Source organism: Lagopus muta, chromosome 6 (genome assembly GCF_023343835.1).
Source record: "Lagopus muta isolate bLagMut1 chromosome 6, bLagMut1 primary, whole genome shotgun sequence".
NCBI classification, from domain to species: domain Eukaryota; kingdom Metazoa; phylum Chordata; class Aves; order Galliformes; family Phasianidae; genus Lagopus; species Lagopus muta.
In genome coordinates, this window is record NC_064438.1 from 57,521,162 (window position 1) to 57,545,589 (window position 24,428).

At 49.4% G+C, this 24,428-nt stretch overlaps 2 protein-coding genes across 3 annotated transcripts in view; both read right to left on the reverse strand.

Annotated features, from left to right (window-relative positions):
• VCPKMT (valosin containing protein lysine methyltransferase) overlaps positions 1 to 24,428 on the reverse strand; it is a 92,876-nt gene that overhangs the window by 50,170 nt on the left and 18,278 nt on the right. The gene's annotated exons all lie outside the window — the stretch shown is intronic.
• On the reverse strand, positions 72 to 20,606 carry NEMF (nuclear export mediator factor). Of its 2 annotated transcripts, none has more exons than XM_048949133.1 (33): positions 20,460 to 20,606; positions 20,029 to 20,097; positions 18,820 to 18,922; positions 17,819 to 17,944; positions 17,586 to 17,734; positions 17,068 to 17,135; positions 15,854 to 15,940; positions 15,426 to 15,502; positions 14,648 to 14,718; positions 14,482 to 14,557; positions 13,418 to 13,480; positions 12,983 to 13,060; positions 12,433 to 12,641; positions 11,524 to 11,709; positions 11,000 to 11,063; positions 10,414 to 10,502; positions 9,689 to 9,792; positions 9,252 to 9,314; positions 8,396 to 8,508; positions 7,704 to 7,761; positions 6,754 to 6,812; positions 6,249 to 6,369; positions 5,892 to 6,156; positions 5,003 to 5,045; positions 4,868 to 4,917; positions 4,273 to 4,420; positions 3,868 to 3,945; positions 3,599 to 3,793; positions 2,972 to 3,004; positions 1,816 to 1,922; positions 1,695 to 1,738; positions 1,533 to 1,612; positions 72 to 388 (listed from the first exon to the last, which is right to left on the reverse strand). In XM_048949133.1, the coding sequence occupies exons 1-33, from the start codon at positions 20,516 to 20,518 to the stop codon at positions 311 to 313; spliced, it is 3,213 nt and encodes a 1,070-aa protein (XP_048805090.1). In that variant the 5' UTR covers positions 20,519 to 20,606; the 3' UTR covers positions 72 to 310. The 2 variants fall into 2 exon arrangements, with proteins under 2 accessions (XP_048805090.1, XP_048805089.1); XM_048949132.1 differs by having other exon boundaries at positions 5,892 to 6,159; positions 20,460 to 20,605.

The window sequence follows — 24,428 nt, forward strand, 5'->3', positions numbered from 1 at the left end:
GTTGTGCTGGAGGAAATCAGGGCATGCCTCAGCCCAGAGCAAGGTGGGGAAAGCATTAGAGAGCACACAGCTTGACAGCACATCACTGACCAGAGGCCAGCAATTTACTTCCATGTTTGGATGCCATGTATAGCAATGGAGGTGTCAGAGTCCATCTAAACTGTGATGGAGGAACTGGTCCACATCTGCTTGCTGCCAGAGAAGCTGAGTGCAGCTGAATGGCAGCAGTGAGGGCAGGGCTGTCTGCCCACCTGCAGGCACCCATCTCGACTGCTCAGCTGCAGTTTGGTGGTGAAACTCAAATACCCATTCACTTCTTCTTCCTGTTGAGCAGATTCGGTGCAGACACTTTCACTTTGCCAGGAATATTTCTTGATAAGTCAGTATCCTGCAAGACATCAGAGATGATAAACTGAACGTACAGAGATGGATTTATAAGCATCTTCCTCCCCAGGCAATGCTTCTGAGTCAGCCAGCAGGAACCAATGTGCCCAGTTCCCCTCAGAGAATGCAGGGCTGACATCAGGCTGCTGCTCTCTCATTCAGTGCAGAACCTCTGGCTGGTTTTCTGTGCACTGTGTGGGGGTCCCTGTGTCAATGATTTCCCCACAACACAGCCAGTGGGAATGGAAACAGCCTCCCAAAACCAGAGGGTTTTATGCAGATGATGCTTTTGTCAGATATTATTCTGATCAAGAGACACAGAACAGAAACCTACAACCCAGCGTTGCTGGTGAAGCTCATGTTCTATGAACTCCTTCCACCCTAAGCAGTAAATCTCCCCCAGCAGTACTGAGGAGCACAGCTGACCTTTCCAAGAAGGCCAATGGCATCCTGGCCTGTATCAGGAATGGTGTGATGAGCAGTGCTAGGGATCATCCTGCCCTGTACTCAGCACTGGTGAGGCCTCACCTCGAGTTCTGTGTTCAGTTTGGGGCACCTCAGTACAGAAAGGACACTGAGGTGCTGCAGCAGGTCCAAAAGAAGGGCAACAAGGCTGTGAAGGGCTTGGAGAATACGGCCTATGAGGAGAGACTGGAGGAACTGGGGCTGTTTGGGCTGGGGAAAAGGAGGCTGAGGGGAAACCTTGCTGCTCTCTTCCAATACCTGAAAGGTGCTTACAGAAAGAGCTGGGCTGGTCTCTTCTCACTGGTGACAGGACAAGGGGAAATGGCCTCAGGTTACACCAGGGGAAGTTTAGGTTGGATATCAGGACAAACTTCTGTACAGAAAGGGTTGTGAAGCACTGCAATGGGCTCCCAGGGAGGTGGTTGAGTCACCATCCCTGGACGTGCTTAAAAACCATTTGGATGTGGTGCTCAGGGCCATGATTTAGCAGAGGGTTGTGAGAGTTGGGGCAGGACGGTTAGGATGAAGTTGGACTCGATGATCTTTAAGGTCTTTCCCAACCTGTTAGAATTCTATGATTCTAACACATTAATTCTGTGAAGTATTTACCCCCACCATGGCAACAGTGGGCCATTTCTCTGCTGCTCTGTGTGTGAGAGAAACTCAGCCCAGCCCCCACTCACCTTAACACTGCGGAACAGGTCTTTTTCTCTTGCAGAGGCTTCTTTGGACTGCATGAAGTTATGCAAGGCAATCTTTGCAGCTGTAAAAACACAGGAAAGATTTGAAGATTGAAACGTGCTCTGGCTTCCAGTGCTGAGGATTCATCTGCTTTAATACAGTACCTTTTCCTTTCTTTTGGGTGCCTGGAGTGAGCTTGACTTTGTACCTTTCAGAAAGAAAAGTTTCCATCAGTCCCAGGGCCGAATGCCCCCAAACCTCCCCCACAGCAAAGCTGCAACTCACTTGTAGTTTGTCATGGCCGTGTAGGGAGCGCAGATGGGCACGGCAAAGAGCAGGATGTCCTCAGCGTGTGGCTGGCCTGTCAGTGAGTCCAGCAGGGCTGTGCCATCCTGAAGGGGAAGGAAGCACACTGTGACAGCAGGAGCAGCACCCAACTCAAAACAACCACCCCATGTCATGGGGAAGATGAGTGGTGTTCCCTTCCCATCACCCGCAGGTGCCACGTGACAAACCAAGGTGTGCTCAAGTCTGGCTCATCACTCTCCTCACTGGTATTTAATTCCTAACCTATCACTCATGACAGACCAGCCTGGAAGTTGTGCGCTGTGAGTGGTGAGGTGCTGGAACAGCTGCCCAGAGAGGCTGTGATGCCCCGTCCATCCCTGGAGGTGTTGAAGGCCAGGTTGGATGGGGCCCTGGGCAGCCTGGGCTGCTGTGAAATGGGGAGGTTGGTGGCCCTGCATGGCACAGGGGGGTTGGAGCTTCGTGATCCTTGAGGTCCCTTCCAACCTGGGCAGTTCTAAAATTCCATGATTCTACCATTCCTGAAGTCACACCACTCACAGCAGGACGGACCTCAGTTTTCAGTGACCCCAATGAGACTCCCAAATGCAGCCACATCTTCACAGGGTCACCAAAAGTTCCCTCCTACCGTTATCCTTTAATTAAAGGTTTTAAGGACCCAGCTAATGACCAGCCTCGGGCAACACCCACAGCCTGTAATTGTATACACAACACCTTGAAGCTTTTTTTTTTTTAAATGTAAATAAGCTTCTCAATCAAACTGCACTGCATCAGCCTGTGTCACCCTCCAGCCCAGAGCCACCTACTACTGAGCAGCGCAAAGACCTCCAAAGACAGGGGCCAACCTTCAATTCAGACAGTTTCCATAAGGGAATGTGGTATGTGATAAACAGTGTAAGAAGAAAGCTGGGTTCAAACAGCCTCGAGCACAGAGGGAGCCCTAAGAGCAGAACCAAACCCTTCTGGAGGGCTCAGCACATGAACTTCCATGCCAGTCCCAACCTGCTGAGGGCCAGGTTTGTGCCCCTGGTGCTGCTGACACAGAGCTGCGTGCTACAGCACGGCCCAACAGCCCTGAGGGGGAGTAAACCCTTCTCAGCACATTTAGGAGTTTCAAAGATGGGAACATTTTTACCTCCACTCCTGGCTGATCCTGGTCTTGCTCATCCTGTGAACACAGAAAAGGAGACAGAGCTGAAATGAGCGCGTACCTGCTTGCTGATCCCTGAGCCCATGGAGAAAATCAGTTCTTTTATCAGCACAACACAAAAAGCCAAACTCTCATTGCAGAGATAAATTGCTTGAAAGGTAAAAAGAGCATTTTTATGAAGGTGAGGGGAAGGCTGTTCCCTTCAGAACTCATTAGCTTGGCACACACAAACTGGAGGAGAGAGACGGACTGTGATTCAGAGATACTGATTCACAACGTCAGAGCTGGGGGGCTCTAAGCTGCACTTCAGCTGCACCGAGTGGGAGGTATTGACTAAACCAGATCCTTGGCAGTCTGGTGACGTACTCAAACCTTCCTCCTGGCTGTGCTGAGAACACAGCATGCACATGGATTGCTGCAGGGTCTTTTTGCTGCTCCTGGAAACCAAAGGGCTCCTGCAGACAGGGTGTTAGGCATGCTCATCTCCACAGCACCCCAAAAACCAGCTCAGCCACCCGAGCAGAACCGCACTACACAGCACCAGGAGACCACAGCAGCGAGTGAGAAGGAAGAGATGTGTGGACAGGAGAGAAGAGGCAGCACACTGCTCACCTTCTCATCCTGCTGCTCCTCCAGGGCCGGGTCCTCTGACTCATGCAGCAGGACTCCTCCTGGCAGCATCTCCTTGCCCCCTCCAGCACTGTGATGCACAGCCTTGGATTTCTGCTGTTGCTTCTTCACCGGTTCTTCTTTCGTCTTCCCCTTTTTCCCTTTTTTCCCTTTCTCCTCTTTGTTTGACCCTGCAGACTGGGGTTGCACATAAGAGGCAGTCAGAGCCGGCAACCGCAGCACCGCAGGGAGGCAGAGCTGCTTTCACTCACCCCCAGCAGCTTCATGATGAGCTCCCGGTCCTCCTCATCCTGGTCCTTGTACTTCTCCTTCATCTTCTTCATTTTACTCTACAGAAGAAAGCGCACCAACAGCTTTAGGAACTGACTTTTGCACAGCTTTGCAACCCATAAAGAACTAAATGCTGTGCCCACACACACCCCTTTTAGGTCTTCCAAGCCTCTCTGCAAGCAGTTCAGCAGTAACCAAGGGACTGTGCATTCAGTGAGAGGAGCACCACGTGCTCACTGCTCTCAGAGCAGCTCCATCCTCCCCAAACCATCAAGAGCTCCACCAAGAGTCTGAAACTACGGGGCACCACGGACATCCCAGGGAAACCCCAGGTTTCTCCCACATTTCACATGGCAATGGCTCAGCTCGTGGGTAAACCTGCTCACCTTCTGTCCCCGTTTGATGGGCTGAGGGGCTGGCACACCCTTAGTGGTGTTGGGAGGGGGGGCACGCTGTGTCTCCGTGTCTTTCTGCCTCTCTTCAGGCGGATCCAAGTTCTCAGAGTCATTCTGCTGCTTCTTTTTCTTCATTTCTCTAAGGAAAACAATCACTTGTCACAACACCTCTTGCTGCCATGAGGGAGGCTGCTGCTCTCCTGCCAGCACTACCACTCTGCTTCCCAGCCACAGGGAGCCTGAGGCACATCCACTGGAAATTAACCCTCCTCAGTAAAACCTCAAACCTATGGGAATGCAAAGAATTCTATTAACTGCTGGAGCTGGAGCCTCCACCTGTGAGTGATCACCTCCCACAGCCTCCCAGCCCCTCAGCTGCTGGCCGGTGCCATCTCTGACACAGCTGTGTTCACAAGGCTCCTGTCAACCAGTTCAAACCCAGATGGAGGAAGATTTCTATGTTTCCTGATGACAAAGAATGCACAGATCCCCAGATTCCATTTTCCAATCCCAGCCACTCATTCCTGGAGAAGGAATGAGGAGGAGGAAGGAATTCATCTCACCCCAAACACGGAGATGCTCTCACCTCCTCTCCTTGGCAGACAGGTGTCTTCGCCCCTGGGACTTGCTGTCACTCTAAGAAGTGAAACACAGTTAGAGCACACCATGTCCAGCAGCAGGTGACACTGATTTTTGCCCCACACCTGAACTGGGACCTTACCAAGTTGGGTTCTTCCTCTTTGGGGATGGTTTTCTGCAGGGATCTGCAGGGAGATCAAAATGGAGCCCGTCACTGGATGAAGATCAACTGCACACACACACACACCCCAGATGTAAGCCAGCCTGGTTACATTGCACCTGGCTTTCTACTTCAAAAATTTAGCTTGGGTGAACAGAAAAGAGCAGCAATATTGGGATTTGGTTTACAAAGCAAGATCTCTGCCAGGTTGTCCCAAATACACAAAACAATACAACAAGGGTAGCTTGTACATAATACACACTAAATGAAAACACACCACGTGAGCACCCTGATGCTGAGTGCCCATGCACAACAACCCTGACTGGCCATGGTATTCCCTACAATGGCTGCCTGCTTCCACCCACTCAGTCACTCTGCTTTACAGCCTCTGAGGAGTTCCATTTCCAGAGACACCAGGGAGATGAGCTCATCTCACAGCTACACGCAGAGCAGCAGCTCAGCACCAATCACTCAGGTTTTTGGGTCTGAATGACTCTGCAGAGAAAAGTGGGGCGGCCATCTTCTGAGGAGCAAAATCAGTGTGTGGGTGATTGAGGGATGTTTGGGCCAAAACAGGCACTGACAAATGGGGACCAAAGAGCCAGACAGCCTTCACTGGGGAATGGGCAGCTATCTGTGTACTTCAGGAGGTGGGACAAAGGGAAAGCTCTGTAGGGAAGGGGCAAGGAACGGTACACAGCATGGCAGCACTACCACAGCACAGGGTTACTGCCCTGCACCTGACAGCCTGCGTAGCTGAGCGTCACAAAGTGACAGCATCTTATCACAGCCCTGGTCCTGGCAGCATTTGAGCAGTATGGAGAACCTCAGGAGGGCCCACAGTGCTGATCAACGCAGCTGCTTTGCTTACCTTTGAGACTGAAGATGCGACAGGTCGATTGTTGTATCCGGGTAATTCACCTCTTCCTCTTTCACTTCACTCTTTGGCTCTGGATGTTCCACTTCAGATCCTCCATCATCCTCTTCAGAGACACCCTCTGGCACAGGAGGTGTGCTTACTCTGTCCTGGTCAAGGTCAGCAACATTCTCGTCGCCATTATTTTCAGATGTGGCTTCCACATCTCCTGGTGCTTCGTGGCACTCTGCCTTGTCCTCTTCGCTGCTGCTATCTCCTCCTTCTGGGGCACACAGGTGAGGAAAGCACAGCTCACATCAGAAATGGCAGAGTGAGCCCAACAGCTGCCTCTGGCAGCAGTGTAAACTGTACCTAATAGCTCCACTTCTTCTGACACCAGCTCACTGGCACCGCTGGAAACTGTTTCCAGATCCTCATCCTGTACTTTGATCTTCCTTTCTTCTCGGTGTCTCCAAACGCAGCTTTCATCCACCTAACAACAAAGCACCCTTATGTGGCCAGCACCAGCTCCACCACGGCTCTTTAGCCTTTTTGGAGAGCACCCCACTCAGCCTTACTCGTTCCCTTTGAACACTTCTTGTCATTCCAAGGGCAGTCAAACTAAATCAGCACAATTTAAACCTATTCTGACAACCCAGTAAGTGCAGGTAGCAAAGAGGCACACACTGCTGCACAAACAGCAGACACACACAGGCCTCCAACAGAGCTAGTGCAAAAATCCAGCAGATACAGTCATGTTAACAGTGTGTTTAAAAAAAAAAAGGTAATTGGGAATACATTGACAGCTAGAAAATAAGTTTCCAACAGCTTAAACAAATTACAAAAGGCAGCAAGAGCTGCACAGAAAAAGCAGTACCTTGAACAAGAAGCTAAAGCCCATCATCAAATAAGAAGGTGGAAGAAAATTCTTCTTCCCTGAAAAACAAAGACAGAGTCTCATGAAGAGGTTCAACAGCTGTGTTAGATGGAGTATTTTTTAAATCCATTTTTGCTACAAGCTTTAGGCTGCCAAAAGTTACACCAGGGCTCATTGTAGCTTTTGGATGAGGGCAGAACAGGAGAAACCAAAACAGCTCAGCTAACAATCTTCTGTCCAGGGCCCCAGCTAGCAGATGCTGCCTGATATTTGGTCTGCACTGCTCAGAACAGACTGAGAAGTGCAGGCTGTCACAGCAGTGGGGCAGCTCAGGGCACTGCCCTGCCATTGCAGCACAGCACCTTCAGGCAAAAAATCTCAGCCTGGAGAAGAGAAGGCTGCAGGGTGACCTCATTGCAGCCTATCAATACCTGAAGGGAACCTACAGCCAGGAGGGGAGTAAACTCTTCAAAAGGGCTGACAACAGCAGGACTAGGGGAAATGGATCCAAGTTGAAGGAGGGAAGATTTAGGTTGGATGTTAGGGGGAAGTTCTTTACTAGGAGAGTGGTTAGGCCCTGGAACGGGCTGCCCAGGGAGGTTGTGGATGCCCCGTCCTTGGACGTGTTTAAGGCCAGGTTGGACGGGGTCCTGGGCAACCTGATCTGAATGTGTATGTTTGGTGGCCCTGCTAGGCAGGGGGGTTGGAACTCCATGATCCTTGGGGTCCCTTCCAACCCGGGTGATTCTGTGATTCTGTGAAAATGGACGCCCCCATCCCAGCAGTGCCCAAGGATGGGCCGGATGGGGCCCTGGGCAGCCTGACCTGCTGGGAGAGGCTCTGCCCACAGCAGAGGCTGCAGGAGCTTCAGGCTCCTTTCCAGCCCCAACTTCTTTGTGATTCTGTGAAAACAGCTCATAACATAACTGCACTGCTGCTTTGTGCCTCACCTCGGATCATGAAGCTTCCAGTAGTGAGATATTCTCCTGTAGGTGCAGTTTTAGAAACCTGGAAGAACGTGATGTCAGCATGTCATGGAAGATCAGCATTGTGTCATAACAGCACCACAACAGCAACGTTCCAGCAAGCCACGTTTTTAACTTCTGGGAATAGCTTTCTGTAAGAACTCCATATCCCAGGGTTTTTCTGTTCTTTGTAGGACATTTCCCTAAAAGCTGCTCCAGTTCAGCTGCACACTGCTGGCACTACATTTAGAAGTGCTGGTGAGGACCTGAGCTAGTCAGGCAATAGGAACACAGAAGACTTTACTGCAATCTCTCTAGGCTTACAGTTGAGTAACTTGGAAATGCATTCAGACAATGGTTAATCCATAAGCTAGAAGCCCAAGTGAAAAACAAAAGAAAAAAAAAGAAAAAAAGAAAAGGCTAGTTCTAAAATTTCTTTTTAATAGAAGTGATGCCCCTTCAGAAGTAAGACGACAGGCTTGCAACACTTCCTCTACCATGCTCATATCATATCAGAGGTTAACCTGCCCAACCCTACCCTGAGCGCAGCACTCAGGGAGAACCTGCAAGGAACACTGACAGAGAACAGTTCCAGCCCCATCCAGCAGTTCCCAGATAGAGCCACAGCAGCTTCTCCAGATGTTCTAACTGCCAAGGTCACACACAAGTGTCCTCACCTGGTTGTGGGAGACCCACCAAGCACTGGTGACAACACGGGCATCCCAGGCAGCGCTGTAGCACAAGGCCATCGTGCCTGCCTCCGTCAGGGTGCGCGGAGGAATGGGTTCACCTACAACAGGAACACCCAACACATCAGTGAATGCAATACACCCACAACAGATGTCATCCCTCAACATCCACACGCAGCCTAACCCAGTATATGGGCTTCCCAGGGCACTGGGCAGTGACAGCATGGGCTGCCTAAGCTGTAAGGCACAAGCAGCATCCATGGCTGCTCTTCACAGCTCCTCAGCGGAGGCTGAAGCCACACGTGCTACTGCTCTCCCTCCTCAACACAGCTCTGCAAGGCAGCAATAAGTGCACTGCTCACACAGCTAATTTCTGCCACTGGCCACAAACAGGGCAAAGGTTTGCACAGCTGATCTCCCACAGGACACGTCCAACTGCACCAACACTTTCATGCTGAGATCAGCACCCTCTGCCAGCACCCAAACTGCTTGTGCCATCCACAGAAGTCTCAGCAGGTCTCCAGTCCCTGCAACCAGCAGCAAAGCACTTGCACCAAAACTTCTGCCATCAATTACTGCTTCTCTCAGTGAGCACAGCTCTGCTGTTCCTTCCCACCAGGAGCTCAAGTGAACAAGCACAAACAGCCAGCCATGGCTGGGAAGCACTTTCAGGTGATGACAATCTGATCTTGGAGGAACTGAAGCCTCTCGTGTCCCAACTGAAACCCCTGCTGGAATTGGGTGCTGCAGTGAGGGGGGAAGGAGCTCGCTGGGCTGGACTTGGACATGCAATGCAATGTCTTGAGGCTTCTACAAGCCCCCCAATCAGCCCCACACAAAGCACCTGTTGGATTCTTGATCACGCAGCTTGTGGCTCCGTGGAGGTCAGCGTGCACATATATGTCCCCTGGAAAAGAAATGACTCAAGTCAGTCATGTATGTGGTAACCACGCAGACCACCAGAGCTAAGGCAAAGGCTCCTGGTACCAGTGGGAAGCAGCTCTCTTGTCTGCAAACAACAGGATGGGAAGAGTCTTTCAGCCCACCCCAGGTGCCCCAGGCAGGATCAGCTCATTTGCTCCTGACAGGAGTCCACCCAACCCACTCTTACTGCAGGGTGCAGCCTCCCACAGCACTCAGCAGACAACACACACACAGCCCTCAGAACTCACCATCACCAAAAGCCCTTTTGCCAAAGTCTCAGCCTAACAACAGAGCAGTCAGAGCTCCCTGCATCATCCAGAAACAAAGAAACTGATAATATTCTCCCTGATTACTCACCTGGTTTAAGATACCGCTTCACAATCAGCTCATTCTGCTGCTGATCTCTCCCAGCAATAACGAGGTAATTCTCAGAGCTAATGAACCACAGGAACTTCTCAAACCTGCCAGATCACACCAAAGCACTGCGTGAAGAACACCTGGAACTCACAGGATGGTACAGAGATGCTTTGTGTGCCAAAGTCAGGGAATGTTCATCTCAGTGTCTGTGATGTACAAAATAGCTTCATATCCTTCCATGTGCCTGGGGCACACAGACAAGGCATGATACAAATACAGCATCGCTGCCAACAGTATTTTGAGATTAAAAAGTACTGCTACCAAAAAGCCCAGCAGCCTCCTGTTTGTTTTTAATGCTTTAGTTATCAAACTACACAAACCTCTGTTCATTTGTTAAAAGCTACTGCCACTATCTACCTCACAGACACTGAGCTGCCAGAAAGTAACAGAGGAGTTCTCTAAGCCCACCTCCTAGCTGTGCTGAGAGCAAAAACTCAGCTCAACTACAATCCATATCCATAGAGAAGAACCTTCCCAGGCAAAGGCACTGCCAGGATCAGGTCAGAAGCTCAAATGAGTAACTGCAAGGAGGCTGAGTGCAAATTGCAATGCTCAGAATTCATACTCAGCTCCACTGCTAAGCTCCTGAAGTCAGACTGACACAAACGTTTCAGATTTGTGCACGTCCCCAACGCATCACATAATAACAACAAAACTGTACTTGCCAATAGACCTTTCTTGCTTTCTGAATGGTGGTAACTGTCTGAACTTCCTTCAGTGTCTGCTTCGTCTTCTTCTCAGCTGATTTAAATGCCTAGTTAGACAAAAAAGCATCATCCCAATCTGCCAGCACAGGAATCACAGCACTGCTAAATGGACAGCAGGAAAAGCAACAGGCAATTTCTCTGAACTTTTTTGAGAGTGCAGGCTGTGCAATCTGCTAATAGCAAGGCCACATTCCCTTCGTGCACAGAACAAGACTAAGGCTCAAATCATCACAGCTGTCTGACCTGCACTGTGGCCCTGCTTATCAGTTGGTCGAGCATAAGGATTCCCACTGACTTCCCACTGCTGCCTTTGTAATTACAGCTCTGTCAGCACCTCCAGGCACTCACAGTGCTGACCAAACAGCACAGCAGGCACCTGCTCTCCTTTATTCAGTCACTTTGAGAGCTTCACAACAATACAACCCTGGTTTGTTGTCCTCAGCTTTCAGGTCTCATCAGAACTACTTCAACTAGGGCAGGCTTGTCCATGTATCAGTGACAGGGATTCAGCTTTCAAATGCCTTCTAAAAACAAAGACAAATACCTTTTGTGCAGCTTCTACTGTCTTCTGTGTTTTCTTAGCTGCGTGTCTCTTGTGATCATAGTACCTGCAAAAGACAAGTTTGTTAATGCTTGAAATCCCTGTGTTCTTAGAGTGCATTTCTCCTCATTCCTTACATTTGTTGTAAACATTCTATTTGGAGACAGTATTCTTCAGCCCAGATCTTTGGATCTCCTTATACGAGGAAAGCAGCCAAACAAAGTGACTTCCTTCTCAGACTGACAGAGTGCCTGCAGTGCTGTGTGACAAGAAGCAGCCACGTTCTGCCCCTGCCCAGAATTGTACTCAAAGTCACATGAATGCCACAGCTGGAGAATATCTGCTGTGCAACTGTGAGGCATTGGCTTTTGAGCAGGAAAACGCACAGCCTGCACCTCGTGGCCATCTACCCACTTCAATGTCTGATGTTTCTTTTCAGAAAGGTGCAGACAGAGCCCTTCCTGTGCATCATCCCTAACCACTGCAAAACACAGGAACTTGGACTAACAAAGCACACTGAACCTTACTTTTTGGCATTGGCGTATGCAGACAAACTGAGATCAACATCAACTAATGATGGCTTGTTTTTCTGAGGTTTCTTCAACTGCTTGTTTTTATTTTTCTTCTTTTTGCCCTTGGGCTCTTCTGTTTCTTCTTTCTCTATGTCAGCATCCTCCCCCTCCTCTTCCTCTTCAGATAACACATATGGGTTCCTAAAAAGCATGATATCACGTGATTAAGAAAACTGTTTCTTTGTTAATCTCACTGCAATTGCATCCTTACTTCAAGCAGGCACGCTGAGCAAACATTAGCTGGGATTTGTGTCTGCTCCTCATTGCTATGTTCAATCCACCTCAGCACAGCTGTGCTATGTCTGCATAGCACAAGAGTCTCACTCCTTTTTCTCTCTCTTATTTTTTTAAAAGCACCACAACACAGCATTCAAACCTGTGTAACAACATTCCCAGTAGCATTTTGTTACCAGAACTTCTAACAGAACCAGCACCAAAGCTTGCAGCTCACAGCAGCTGCATTGCTGAACCATCAGCCTGTCATAGGGCTGCTTTTAGCATTGAAAGGAACAGGGTCTCACAGCAATTTTAGACCAAAGTAATTAGCAAAACATGCACAGCTAACTGCTGGCTAATCCAAGGGTGGTTTGGACCTCTACTGCTTTATGACACATTCCAATGACTTAGAATACAGTCAGACAGATGCACCAGAACAACAGACTGACCAGATCAACAACAATTACAGTAACTAAATTATTATTACTTTTGAAAGCAAAAAAGAAGGCATCCATCTTTGCTCACAAAGCCATGTTCTCTTCACACAGCTTGCAAATAAAACACAACAGCTTCAGTAACAATTTACCAGCTATAAAGACACTTACCTCCTGTGCAGCCTCTTGGTATGGATGACCTGAATGCACTCACCTCAACAGCATTGTGATGTGATTTGTCTGCAGCTTTAATTCTTTGATTGCATTTGCTACAGGGTCTCCCTGTGCCTGAGCCTCCTTAACAATTGCTCCAATCTCTGTCCAGTCTATCTGGTTGGCCAAGGCGCTTCGCACCACCTGGATGGCTCGGTTGACCATCTCCAAGTTCATTTCTATCAGTTCTCCTTTTATCTTATCGACTTCCTGAAGGTAAAAACAGAGATTGACACCCATTGAAGCTAAACACACACTGGGTGATGTTTTTAAGTTAGCAGAAGTAATTAATGCTGAGACAAAACTCACGAATGGCACAGAAGCAATCACACTGGGCAATGTGGCCCTTGCAAGCAGAGCTGCACAAATAAATTTTGCCAAGGGAAGTACAAAGCATTTGTATGAGAGCAGAGGCCCACTGTGCAGGCCTACCCTCCCTGGTGGGTTACAGGACAACAGCAGGGCTCACTTTGGGGCCTAATGCTGACCACAGCAATCATGACCAGCAGGTACAATTCTGTGTCTTCCTAGGTGCAAAATTCCAGTCTTACTTGAGCTTGCTGAAGAGCTTCCAGTCTTTGCTCGTGATCTCTACGGACATTTTCAAGTTTCTTCAATGCTTGTTTTTCCTTTCATACAAGATTAACATGGAAAAAATATATATATATATATATATATATGTAAATGACATCATCTAATCATCATCTAATCACTGTAAGATACTCAATACAGCACCCCAGAAAAGAAAAATACAACAGCATAAGAGAAGCAAAGACACCAAAATACTGTTGCTAACATGATTACTTGCACTGCAGAACTAACTACTACATCACCTTGTCTGAAATCCATTCTCCACCAACTCAGCATCTCCACAGCACAAATAAGTAAGCAACACCTCCCCCATCTCCAACTACAGAATCAGAATGTCCCAAAGCACTCGAAGCCCACAGAGCCACCTCAGGTGCTCCATCTCCATGACAGCATACCTGCTGCAATGCTTTCAGGTCAATTTTCTGTCCTTCAAGCTTGGAGTAGAACTCATCTGCTGCCTGCAAGAGAAAATCAGTTTGAAGGATCTCCAAGTTGCATTATGCTATACCAGCAACAAGCAGGCAGGGAAGGTTGGGCACCACAGAGGTGACTGCAGAGCTCTAAAAGAGGAGATAAGCTCAAACAAGGTTCAGTAACTTTCTCCATTTTACCTTTGCAGATGAGTTCAGCAAGGCCATCAAGGTATGTCTTGCTACAAGCTGTGGGCTGTGCATGACAGTAACTAGCTGGCCAAAGTAGGGCCTGCATTTTTTATTACAATATGATGAAATGGAACCTGCTGTATCACACAGTGTGCTCTGCAGATTGTGACTGCAATTATTGACCTATGTGCCCTGAATTCCTGCTCCTTCAATAAGTCATTTAAAAAACAACAACAACAAACTATAGGAAGCCTAGAAGCTATGGCTAAGGACTGCTCCTGGTGGGCTGCTCCAGTTTCCAGATAACTGCAGTTAAAACAAAAGGCAGGATGCTTTCAGACCATCAGTGCTGTGAAGAAGATGACAGAAACTCAGGCAGCAGGGCAGGAAAGAGAATGGAGAACTCTAACGATCAAGGTCAGGGACCTGATAATGATTCCATGTAATGTTAACGAGTCAAGGACCAGGAGGGACTGCACACAAGGACATGGCAAATTGGACATCTCAGGCTTCCAAAGTAGTCACTGTGATGGTGGAAATGATTGTTTGCCTCCAGCAGGAACTCGGGATCTGAACTTCTAACACTGACAACGTGTTTGACCAGGACTGGTGACAGCCAACAGCCCTGCAGGTTCAGAACACTCCATTATTTCACCTATGGGGCCTATCAACTGAGTCAGCAAAGGCAGCCCTGCCCAACAGTAGCCTTTTCTGTGTAAACATTCATCCATTCAATTCATCAGCTCTTCCAAGGCCTCTGTTTTCATTAGCAACACCTGCACTACTTTTTTTTAACGGTTCTTTTTAGCATCAGTCAATTAAAGCACTTAAGTACAGCATCAGCAAAAGCACTGTACCTTATTGAATGAGTCAAATTCCAAGTAGGGACATTTTGAATGTTGAGAAAACAAGAAAGGATGAAATTCCTCATATCTGTAAAATACACATTTGATATTATCACCTGAAAACTAATGTCAGTCACGCAGATTAGTAGAAAAGGAAATAAATACTCCAGATATTTACGTGTAGATATCTTCTGCTGGTTTATCTGGTTCCAGGCTTGGCTTTTTCTCCTTCTTCTGGATAATATAACCCTGAAGGAGTGCAGAAATACGTCTATCAGCACTGGCCTTTGAAAAGAATCCCCTTATCTTGGGAAGGCAGTACGATTCAGGTGCTAATCGACCATGCAGCCCAAGACAGTAATGCACTCTGTCAGGGAGACTTAGAATGGCCTGGGTTGCACAGGAGCACAGCGCTCATCCAGCTCCAACCCCCTGCTGGTGGGTTGTGCAGGTCACCAACCAGCAGCCCAGGCTGCCCAGAGCCACATCCAGCCTGGCCTTGAATGCCTGCAGAGATGGGGCATCCACAGCCTCCTTGGCAACCTGTGCCAGTGCCTCACCACCTTCTGGGCTCCTTTGGAGCACAAAGTCCTGACTGCTTGCTGCTCTCCATTCCAACTTACCCCACTAACAATGGTGAGCTCACCTTACAGACCTCAGAACTGCCCTACAGCTCCCCACACAAACGCAGGGTTGACACGCAGAAGGGCATCACATGCTGTGACAGCACAAGTGCATTCTACATAATCTGCGTGTGAATTATTTAACTGCTGTGCAGGAAGGTAGCAAAGTGCAAGGAAGTACTTTTTGTTCCCCCTAGCTGGAGCCCAAGGTTCCAGAACAAAATCTGGAGCTGATCCTGCCAGGAACAGGCACGTGCTGAGCAATACTTCCTACCAGTTCAGTTCTGCAATCCCTGCATAACTGATAGCCACAGTGCCCAGCTCAGACCTTACCTTTCCATTGAAATCCTCAGTGAGTGTCATATATTCTTCTGCTTTTTCTAAAGCACTGAGTACTTTTTCAATATTTTCTGAAGAGAGAAAGGGGAGGAGAGGAATATTTTAAAACATCTAGAAAAGAAAGATGTTTTTATCCAAATACAGCACAACAGCAGATCAACAAAGGACCCAGGCAACTGCTCCTCCAATTAAGTCCCAGCTATGACACAACCCTGCCATAGGAGTCCTATGTTCTATTTCCAGTGTACTCACAATCCTAGAGTTTAATGTGGACCAGGTTGGTCCCAATGTAGAACATTAAAGCACATAATGTGATCAGAACTGCAGGCTTAAGGAATACTCATCCCTTTGAAAATAATCTTACATAGCAATGTGTAGACATAGAAATGTGTACAACCCCTAAGGCATTATTTCCTACATACCTTTACTTTCCATATGTTGATCTATTTTGACATAACCAGAAAATCCAGCTTCTATAAGGCAATGCTCAATGAGAGTGGCTCCATAAGCTATTTAAAAAATGAAAAACAAAGATAACCACCTCCTGAAAACATTCTCAGTGAAATCTGCATTCACATTAAGATCAGCACAGAAAGCATTTCCATAAGCCTTGACCAGGATATGCAGTCAATCCCCAGATTGCAGAGAGTGAGGCACTGTGCTCCCAAATTCAGAAGGCAGAATCTATGGTGAACAGGTGAGCAGGACTCCTGCAGCTGCCCTCAGAAATGCTGGCTGGTTGTGCAGAACTGACAGGGCTCTGATGAGATTTTAGCAAATTAGGGATGCTTGGAAGTATGAAGGGTCTAGGACTGAGTGATGCTAAATGGTTCCAAAAGAGACTGGGTAAACAGGTGGAAGAAGAGTGCAAGCTAAGACATTAAATGCAAAGGTGCTCAATGATCAGGGTGGGAAGCCTGTAAAGCATGGCTACTGGGCCTGAGACACTGCTCTGCTAAAGTATCAGTGCTTCTGCTATGGGAGGAAAGTAATTAGGAGCAGGTTGTTTCTTTAGAAGGAAAGCAGGCTGGAGAAAGAAAGGAACAACGGTGGTGAAAAAGGGAAACGAGAAATGGGAAAAGTAACACTTAGGTCTGCAAATCGTGTGATTTAAGTTGTTCAAGGTGCCTGCCAAGCACCCTGCATTTATCAACAGTGCCAAACAGGGAGAATAAACCAAATCTGTTGTTCTGACCACGCCAAACAAGTTAAATCTGCTTCTGCAGTCAGAAGAACTGGGGCATGGGGTGCTTCACCTCTCTTTACAGAGAGCACCCACACAGACAGGTCGAGCCTCCTTGGTTTTATATCAGTGCTCAAACCAGGACAGGCATCACCCAGCTGCTCCTCAACAACACCCCTGCCCTGGCTGCACACTTCCATCTCCTGCTGGGGAGAGCCAACAGAACCGTACCCATATCCTCCAAACTGAAGCAGCACTGCAAGGCTCACTGTGCAGCCAACTTTAAATACGTTTTCTTTTAAAATCTATTCCATTTTCAAAAGCTTGGTTTATTTTATTATTTCTCTAACACACATCAAAGCAGACTGCCAAAAAAACCCCAAAAACTTAAAAAGACTGTGCAGAATCACCTATTGCCCTCGTTTCTCTTCCTTACGAAACAGCACTACTTACGAAGATGTGGGTTAAGAACCCTCTTCAGCTGTTCCCCTTTGGGTGCATTTGATATTATCTCAGTTAACCTACAGAAGATAAAAGAGTTGCCGTTTGAAAGAACAACAGATTTTCAGGTCACATTGTATTGCCTAGAAGCAACAACACATTTTCAGTATGAAAAGGGCAAAGTAGCCTGCAGTACATGAAGACTAGCCCCAGATACAGCACTTTTAAAGAACACTAGAGTTCAAAGTGTCATTAAGTTCAAGTAGGCCTACTTTTCAAGCCTGCCAGGTCCCTTTGGACAGCATTCCTTCCTTCTGTTGTATTAGCTGCACCACTCAGCTTGGTGCCATCGACAAACTCGTTGAGGGTGCGCTGGATCCCATCTTCCAGGTCACTGAACAAGATGGCAAAGAGCCTCAGCCCAAAGAAGGACCCCTGGGGGCCACCACCCATCAGCAGCCTCCACCTGGACACAGAGCCGTAAGTAATTTGGGTTTATTCCCACACATACACCATTAAAAAGCAATTACCTTTCCAAGGAGGGCAGAGGGGTGGGTGCTTTTGCACTGTCAACTGGGTATCGTTCCCGAACTGCAAATCTGACATCATCTGCTTCATCCGTGCGAAACCTCAGAATGTTTAAAATGAGATATTCGTGGTCTGTCAGGACTATGTTACCCTGCAAGCACACCACAGCGGGCCCTTAGCAAAGGCTGTGCTCAAGTGTTCACTTCCAGAGCACCATTGGCAGCTCTGCACTCACCCTGTCGTACAGCTCGATGATCAGGTGATAAGCAGCTTCATTGCTTCCAAACTGGAAGTCCACAATTCTGTCTATTCCCAGCTGTCTCACGCTGACCAGTCTTCTGGTCTTCAGGTGCTTACGGCACTGCCAACAGCAGAGAGAACAGCTGTGAGAAGATGCAGACACATCTGCTTGTGACATTTTACATCAACACGCATTTGCTTTTTTGTTTTAGCTGTCAACCCCTCCAACAACACTGGCTGCTTCTTAATACAAATACTACAAAAGGAATATTACAAAAATTATATTGCTGGGCTCAGTAATATAAACATAATAATGCTTTGATATTTACAGGCAACATGATTGTCACCATCAAAAGATTTTTTCTATTTCAACAGCTATTTGTTGTGCTGGCTCGTTCAAAGCAAGGTCATCTGTCACTTCAGCAAGAGTGGCTAATTAAAGTTCAGAGGGTGTGTATTACACAGAGAACCAAGATTAATCCTGCATCCACACAGGACATGCAAAGCCAGCGCAGAGTCTTTGCAGAGCCCTCTCAGTGAGGCCACATCCAGGGGCAGCAGGCTGTGCAGATCTGTGTGAGCTGCATCCCCACAGATCTGCCTATAAGAAAGCAACTAGCAGCTTGCAGCAAGACCTGAACCCTCCAAGTCTGAACAGACCGAACAGAAAGACCTTATTGACACAGCATTAATACATTTGGACAATCCAATGACGAGGGTCTCACTGGAGTAAAATTCAGAACAGTCTGGGTGGCTCACAAAATGTTCAGCACATTAATACCAGCATTCACAAATCTACACCTTCAATGTTTCTGGCACTGAGCATCAGCAAAATGATCTGAACTCCTAATTTGCTCGTCCCATGTCCTCAGTCACCTGCCTGACCAGGATCTAATAGGTAAACCCTTCAGAGTTTTCTTGTCCCCAAGGTCAGAACGTTAATGCTGCTTTCTTTAATCAGCATTCTTTTCAAAATGAAAGCACCAGTTCGTTTACCTTCATTGCAAAGCCAGATGGCATCATGTTTTTTGGCCACTCAAACTCCGTGGTGTGAATCCGTATGCCAGATTCGAGCAGCAGTGTGGCCTTGCAGTCTGGTCTGTTAACAAAACAAAGACTCAATTTGGCATGTGAGCAGCCACCTCTGACTACACAGCAGCCTGCAATGGGATGAGATGGAACTACCATAACCAGCAGCGCATCATCTACAGGAAACAGTGGACAAAACCAAGGAACACCAGCAAACAGTGCTCCAACCAGGCTGACAGCAAGAGGATGCCCATGCTTTAAATCTATAGATAACACACCAAGCAAAATGAATGCTTTTGGAGTTAACTCTCCCACTCAACTGGAGGCAGGCAGGTGCCACAGGCTGCAGTGGAGGACATGATGCACCCTACTCACTGCCTGGGCACTGGTGTCACTCATAGAACTGCCACTCTCCATTCCTGCCACTTCTCTCTCCCTTCCTCACTCACAAAAACATGGCAAAATCTGGAGAGTTTTCTTCTCAGAAACAGTGGTGCTGCAGTGGCACAGCTGCCCAGGGAGGTAGGGGAGTCACTGCCTCTGGAGGTGTTCCAAACAGTGAAGATATGGCACTGAGGGACATGGTTTAGTGGGTATGGTGGGGTGGGCTGGCAGCTGGACCTGGAGATGTTAGAGGTCCTTACAAACCTCAGTAATTCTACAAAAAAGAAACATCCATATCCACATGCTCTTATGGCAGCTCCTCTACCTTTCTGGACATTTTCTGCTGCATTTTAAAAAACTGAGACAGGGGAGGTTTAGGTTGGATATGAGGAGGAAGTTTTTCAGCCAGAGGGTGGTGAGGCACTGGCACAGGTTGCCCAAGGAGGCTGTGGATGCCCCAACCCTGCAGGCATTCAAGGCCAGGCTGGATGTGGCTCTGGGCAGCCTGGGCTGCTGGTTGGTGACCTGCACACAGCAGGGGGTTGGAAGTGGATCAGCATTGTGTTCCTGTGCAACCCAGGCCATGCTGTGATTCTATGATGTGATTCTATTAACTTTTTCTCTTCTCACACCTGTACCACAGGCTATCTCACAAGAATTTCCAGAATAACAACAGCTGCATTTTATCAGGGAACAACAGAATTCCAATGAAAACTTCTCAGAAAAGCCAAACACAGTTCATACATGCAACAAACGCAGCAACAATGTAATGAAACATAAAGATATCCTTACTTTTGGAGGCGAATAAGGTACGTCTTATTGTCCACATCATAAACATTGTTCACTCTCATTCCCAGTAAGCTGCCAAAAACAAAACACGTACTTTGGAGAACACAATACATACAAGGGCCAGGAAACAAAAAAAAAAAAGAAAAAAGCAGGATAACTGAGATATACACAAGTGTGAGCGGTGATAAATCACCACAGAGGTTACTGGCTGCGGCCCCCAGCGCCACGGCACGGCCTGAGGGACGGCGAGGCTTTCCCCACGATCAAACGGGAGAGCTGAGCGGGCAGCAGGGGGGACAGGAGCGGCAGCCGTGACGGCGGGCAGGCGGCAGAGCAACGCCGGTGTGAAGGGGCACGGAGGAGGCCGCTAGCACGGGGCAGAGCGGAGCCGCCTCACACGGCGCCGGTTGCACACCGCGGGCAGCAGGCGGTACCTCAGGCGCAGCTCGGCCACCAGCGCGCGGATGTCGATGGTGCTGAATCGCGACTTCATGCTGCCGGTGCCGCTGTTGATGCCGGTGTCACCGTCCACCCCTCACGGCCGCCCTCGCGCATGCGCCAACGCCCGCTACGGGTGCCGCTCGGTGCCAATTCCCGTCGCGGGGACGGAACTCGCGCTCCGCTCCGCGCGCACGCGCCGTGCCGTGCGCAGGGGGGGGCTCCGGAGGGCGCGTGGGCAAAAGGGTTGCGTGGTGCGGGCAAAAGGAACCCGCGTCTCTCTGTGTTGCCCAGGCTACGCTGCAGTGGCTATTCACAGGCGCGATCCCGCTACTGACCGGCACGGGAGTTTTGACCTGCTCCGTTTCCGACCTGGGCCGGTTCACCCCTCCTTAGGCAACCTGGTGTGCCTCGGCTCCCCGGGGCTCACCATATTGATGCCGGCCTTAGCGCGGACGCCCGCTCGGCATAGCGCACTGCAGCCCAGAACTCCTGGGCTCAAGCGATCCGGCGGGCTCAGCCTCCCGAGTAGCTGGGATTACAGGCGTGCGCCACCGCGCCCGGCAGCGGCTTCACCGCAACGCCGCCACCCGATGCCGGCTGTGCGTCCGGACCGGGCGGAGCCTCCGCTTCTCTCCGCAGGGCTTTGCTACGGAGCTGCGCGCTATAGCGGTGCAGCACCGCTCTTAGGAACAATAAATGTTGTTCCTAATATCCAGTCTGAATTTTCCACGCGGCAGCCTGAGGCCACGACCTCTCATCCTGTCACTGTTACCTGCGGAGCTGGGAGAGTCCAGAGGAGCCACAAAGGCTGCAGCACCTCCACTACAAAGACAGGCTGAGGGAGCTGGGCTTGTTCAGCATGGAGAAAAGAAGGCTGCGGGGTGACCTCAGTGCAGCCTGCAGTACCTAAAGGGAGCCTGCAGACAGGAGGGGAGTCAGCTCTTGGAAAGGGGAGATGGCAGCAGGACAAGGGGAAATGGTTTGGAGTTGAGGGAGGGCAGATGGAGGTTGGATGTCAGGGGGAAGTTGTGTGCTGTGAGAGTGGTGAGGTGCTGGAACAGCTGCCCAGAGAGGCTGTGATGCCCCGTCCATCCCTGGAGGTGTTGAAGGCCAGGTTGGATGGGGCCCTGGGCAGCCTGGGCTGCTGTGAAATGGGGAGGTTGGTGGCCCTGCATGGCACAGGGGGGTTGGAGCTTCGTGATCTTTCCAACCCAGGCCATTCTGTCATTCTGTGATTATCTGGGAAAAGAGGCTGACCCCCACCTCAGCACCACCTCCTTTGAACTGTAGACAGCAATGAAGTCTCCATTCAGGCTCCTCAAAAATTATCAAACCACAGAGAGCAAGCCATGGAATGTATTTTGAGACTGAAGCTGTTCCAGCTAAGAGACGAGTCTGGCCCCATCTCTTGATCACCTTCCCTTCAAACATGCATAGTTCAGATCCCCAGTGCCTTTTCTTCTCCAGGCTGAACAGGCCCAGCCCCCTCTGCTTGCCTCAGAGGAGAGGCTGAGCAGCCAGGGTTGGGCTGGGTGCTTCTCACAGGTTCCTGCCTTGATTCTGTGATTACATGATTCTATGATAGGAGAGCTGCTCCAGCCCCTTCCTTATTTTCAACAGCATCTCAGCTTGGGCCCCTGCTGAGGAGGTGGATGGTCCCTGAGCTGCTCCAGAGAGGCCAGCCTCATCCTGGGCACCTGCAGCTCCTCAGCTTGAGCCCTGGTTGCTTCTCATACAACCAGTTGGGGTCTGGCTGCCAGTGCCTAGCTGGGTTCCAGAGAAGGATCAGGGGCATCTCCTTGACTGGGAAATTTCTTTTAATGAGTGCTTCTCTCTCCCCTATTAGAGAAACATAATTTTTCCCCTCTTTTCCTCCCTCTTCCCCTCAAGAAAGGCCCCTGTGCATCGTGCCCCCTGCAGCTCACACCACACACGCACAGTTCCCAATCACACAGCAAAAGGAAGCTGGGTCCCGCTCTCTTGCCCAGGCTGTGCTGCAGGGACTGTTCACAGGCGCGATCCCGCTACTGATCAGCACAGGAGTTTTGACCTGCTCCGTTTCCGACCTGGGCCGGTTCACCCCTCCTTAGGCGACCTGGTGCCCCCTGGCTCCCCGGAGAACACCATATCGATGCTGATCTTAGCCTGGACGCCCGCTCGGCACAGCTCTCTGCAGCCCAGAACCCCCAGGCTCAAGCTGTCCGCCAGCCTCAGCCTCCCTGACGCTTGGATTACAGGCACAAGCCACCGTGCCCGGCTGTTTTTCAGCCTTTGGCAGATTCCTCGACATCTGTCTTGTATGGGCTCTGCCTGGCCACACAGTGGCAGTGGGGATCTGAGAGACAGTCCTGCTGCCCGTGTTTAAAAATGGATGGACGGATACACAGGAAAGGCATTTCTGAGCACAAGTAGATTTAAGCAGCTGACAAAACCCAGAGTTCTCACTTTTAGCCTGGAGAGACACGCTATGATGCTCTGCTTTCATTTTAACCCCAAAGAGGCACGATGTCTCCGGAAGCTCCATCTCTGAGACAGCTCAGCTCTTCATTTACTGAAGAGAGCATAAGAGATGTCTCACTCTTTGCTTTCTCTTACAAAGAAAGGCATCTTGATGCACCAGAGGTCTCCTAAGAGAGAGGAGCTCAGAGCTGAGGACACAGAGTAGTTGTGACAGCAAACAAGAAGTGGAGGAGGCTAATGAGATGATCCTGGGAACTTTGGCTCCATCTGGAGCAGGCTGAACCTGACTGCTGGAGGGATGTTTGCTAAAGTGCACGTCTGGGAAAATCTGCTGCCTGGGATTTCCCATGTTCGTAGTTAAATTTACTGGGATCTCAAAGGTTTGGCAGATCCTGCACTATGACCCCTCACTGCTGCAAGAAACCACAACACACACAACCTAAGCACACACAAATGAGCAAAGCTGTGGCCACGTCTGCAGGAGACGCTTTTGTTTTCTCTCAGTATCGACTCTTTTGTGCTCACTCTCTGGGATGGACGGTGCTGCAGCTGCCAAGCGCAGGGTCGTGGGGAAAGCAGACAAAAGAGGTTGGGTCCCGCTCTCTTGCCCAGGCTGTGCTGCAGGGACTGTTCACAGGCGCGATCCCGCTACTGACCAGCACGGGAGCTTTGACCTGCTCCGTTTCCGACCTGGGCCGGTTCACCCCTCCTTAGGCGACCTGGTACCTCCCGGTTCCCCGGGGGACACCATATCGGTGCCGGCCTTAGCCTGGACGCCCGCTCGGCACAGCTCTCTGCAGCCCAGAACCCCCGGGCTCAAGCTGTCCGCCAGCCTCAGCCTCCCCGACGCTTGGATTACAGGCACAAGCCACTGTGCCCGGCTGGCTGCAGCTCACACTGTCTCTGCTCTCCAACACTCAGGGATTAGCCTCACCATAGCAGCAGGATGCATTCGTGCTTTAGCAGCACATGGGAGAGGAAGAGCACAGTCTGCAGAGCATAGCTTTTCAAGTAAAGATTCAGTGCAATACTTTGTTTTGGAATGGCCAAACTAAGCTTTGTAGGACAAAAAAAGTGTGTTGTCCTCCCTTATGGTGTCCAGGAAGAGCTCCTGATTTTTGTATTGAGGTACTGTAAAGAGAGGTACTAAGCAGCAACCTACTTGCTGCATGAAGACTGGGGGCTGCAATGAGATGTTCTGATTCCCAGAGGACATGATATTAACAAAAATGTAATGCAAAAAAAGCAGGAGCTTCTTTCCTTTATCTGTTCACAACTGCAATAGAGAGCTGTGTAGAAATAACCTCACAGAACACCTGAGATCTGCACCATGTATTTGCACCTCAGAGGGCTGTCCAAGCTGTCTCGCTTCATGCTCCAGTTATCTGCTTAAGGAAGAGCTGTCAGTGACAGCTGGAGTTTTGGCTAATGGTATTAGTTAATGACTACAGGGTCATGGGTGTGAGGAGATGGAGGCTTTACGTCCACAAAAGGACAGGAAA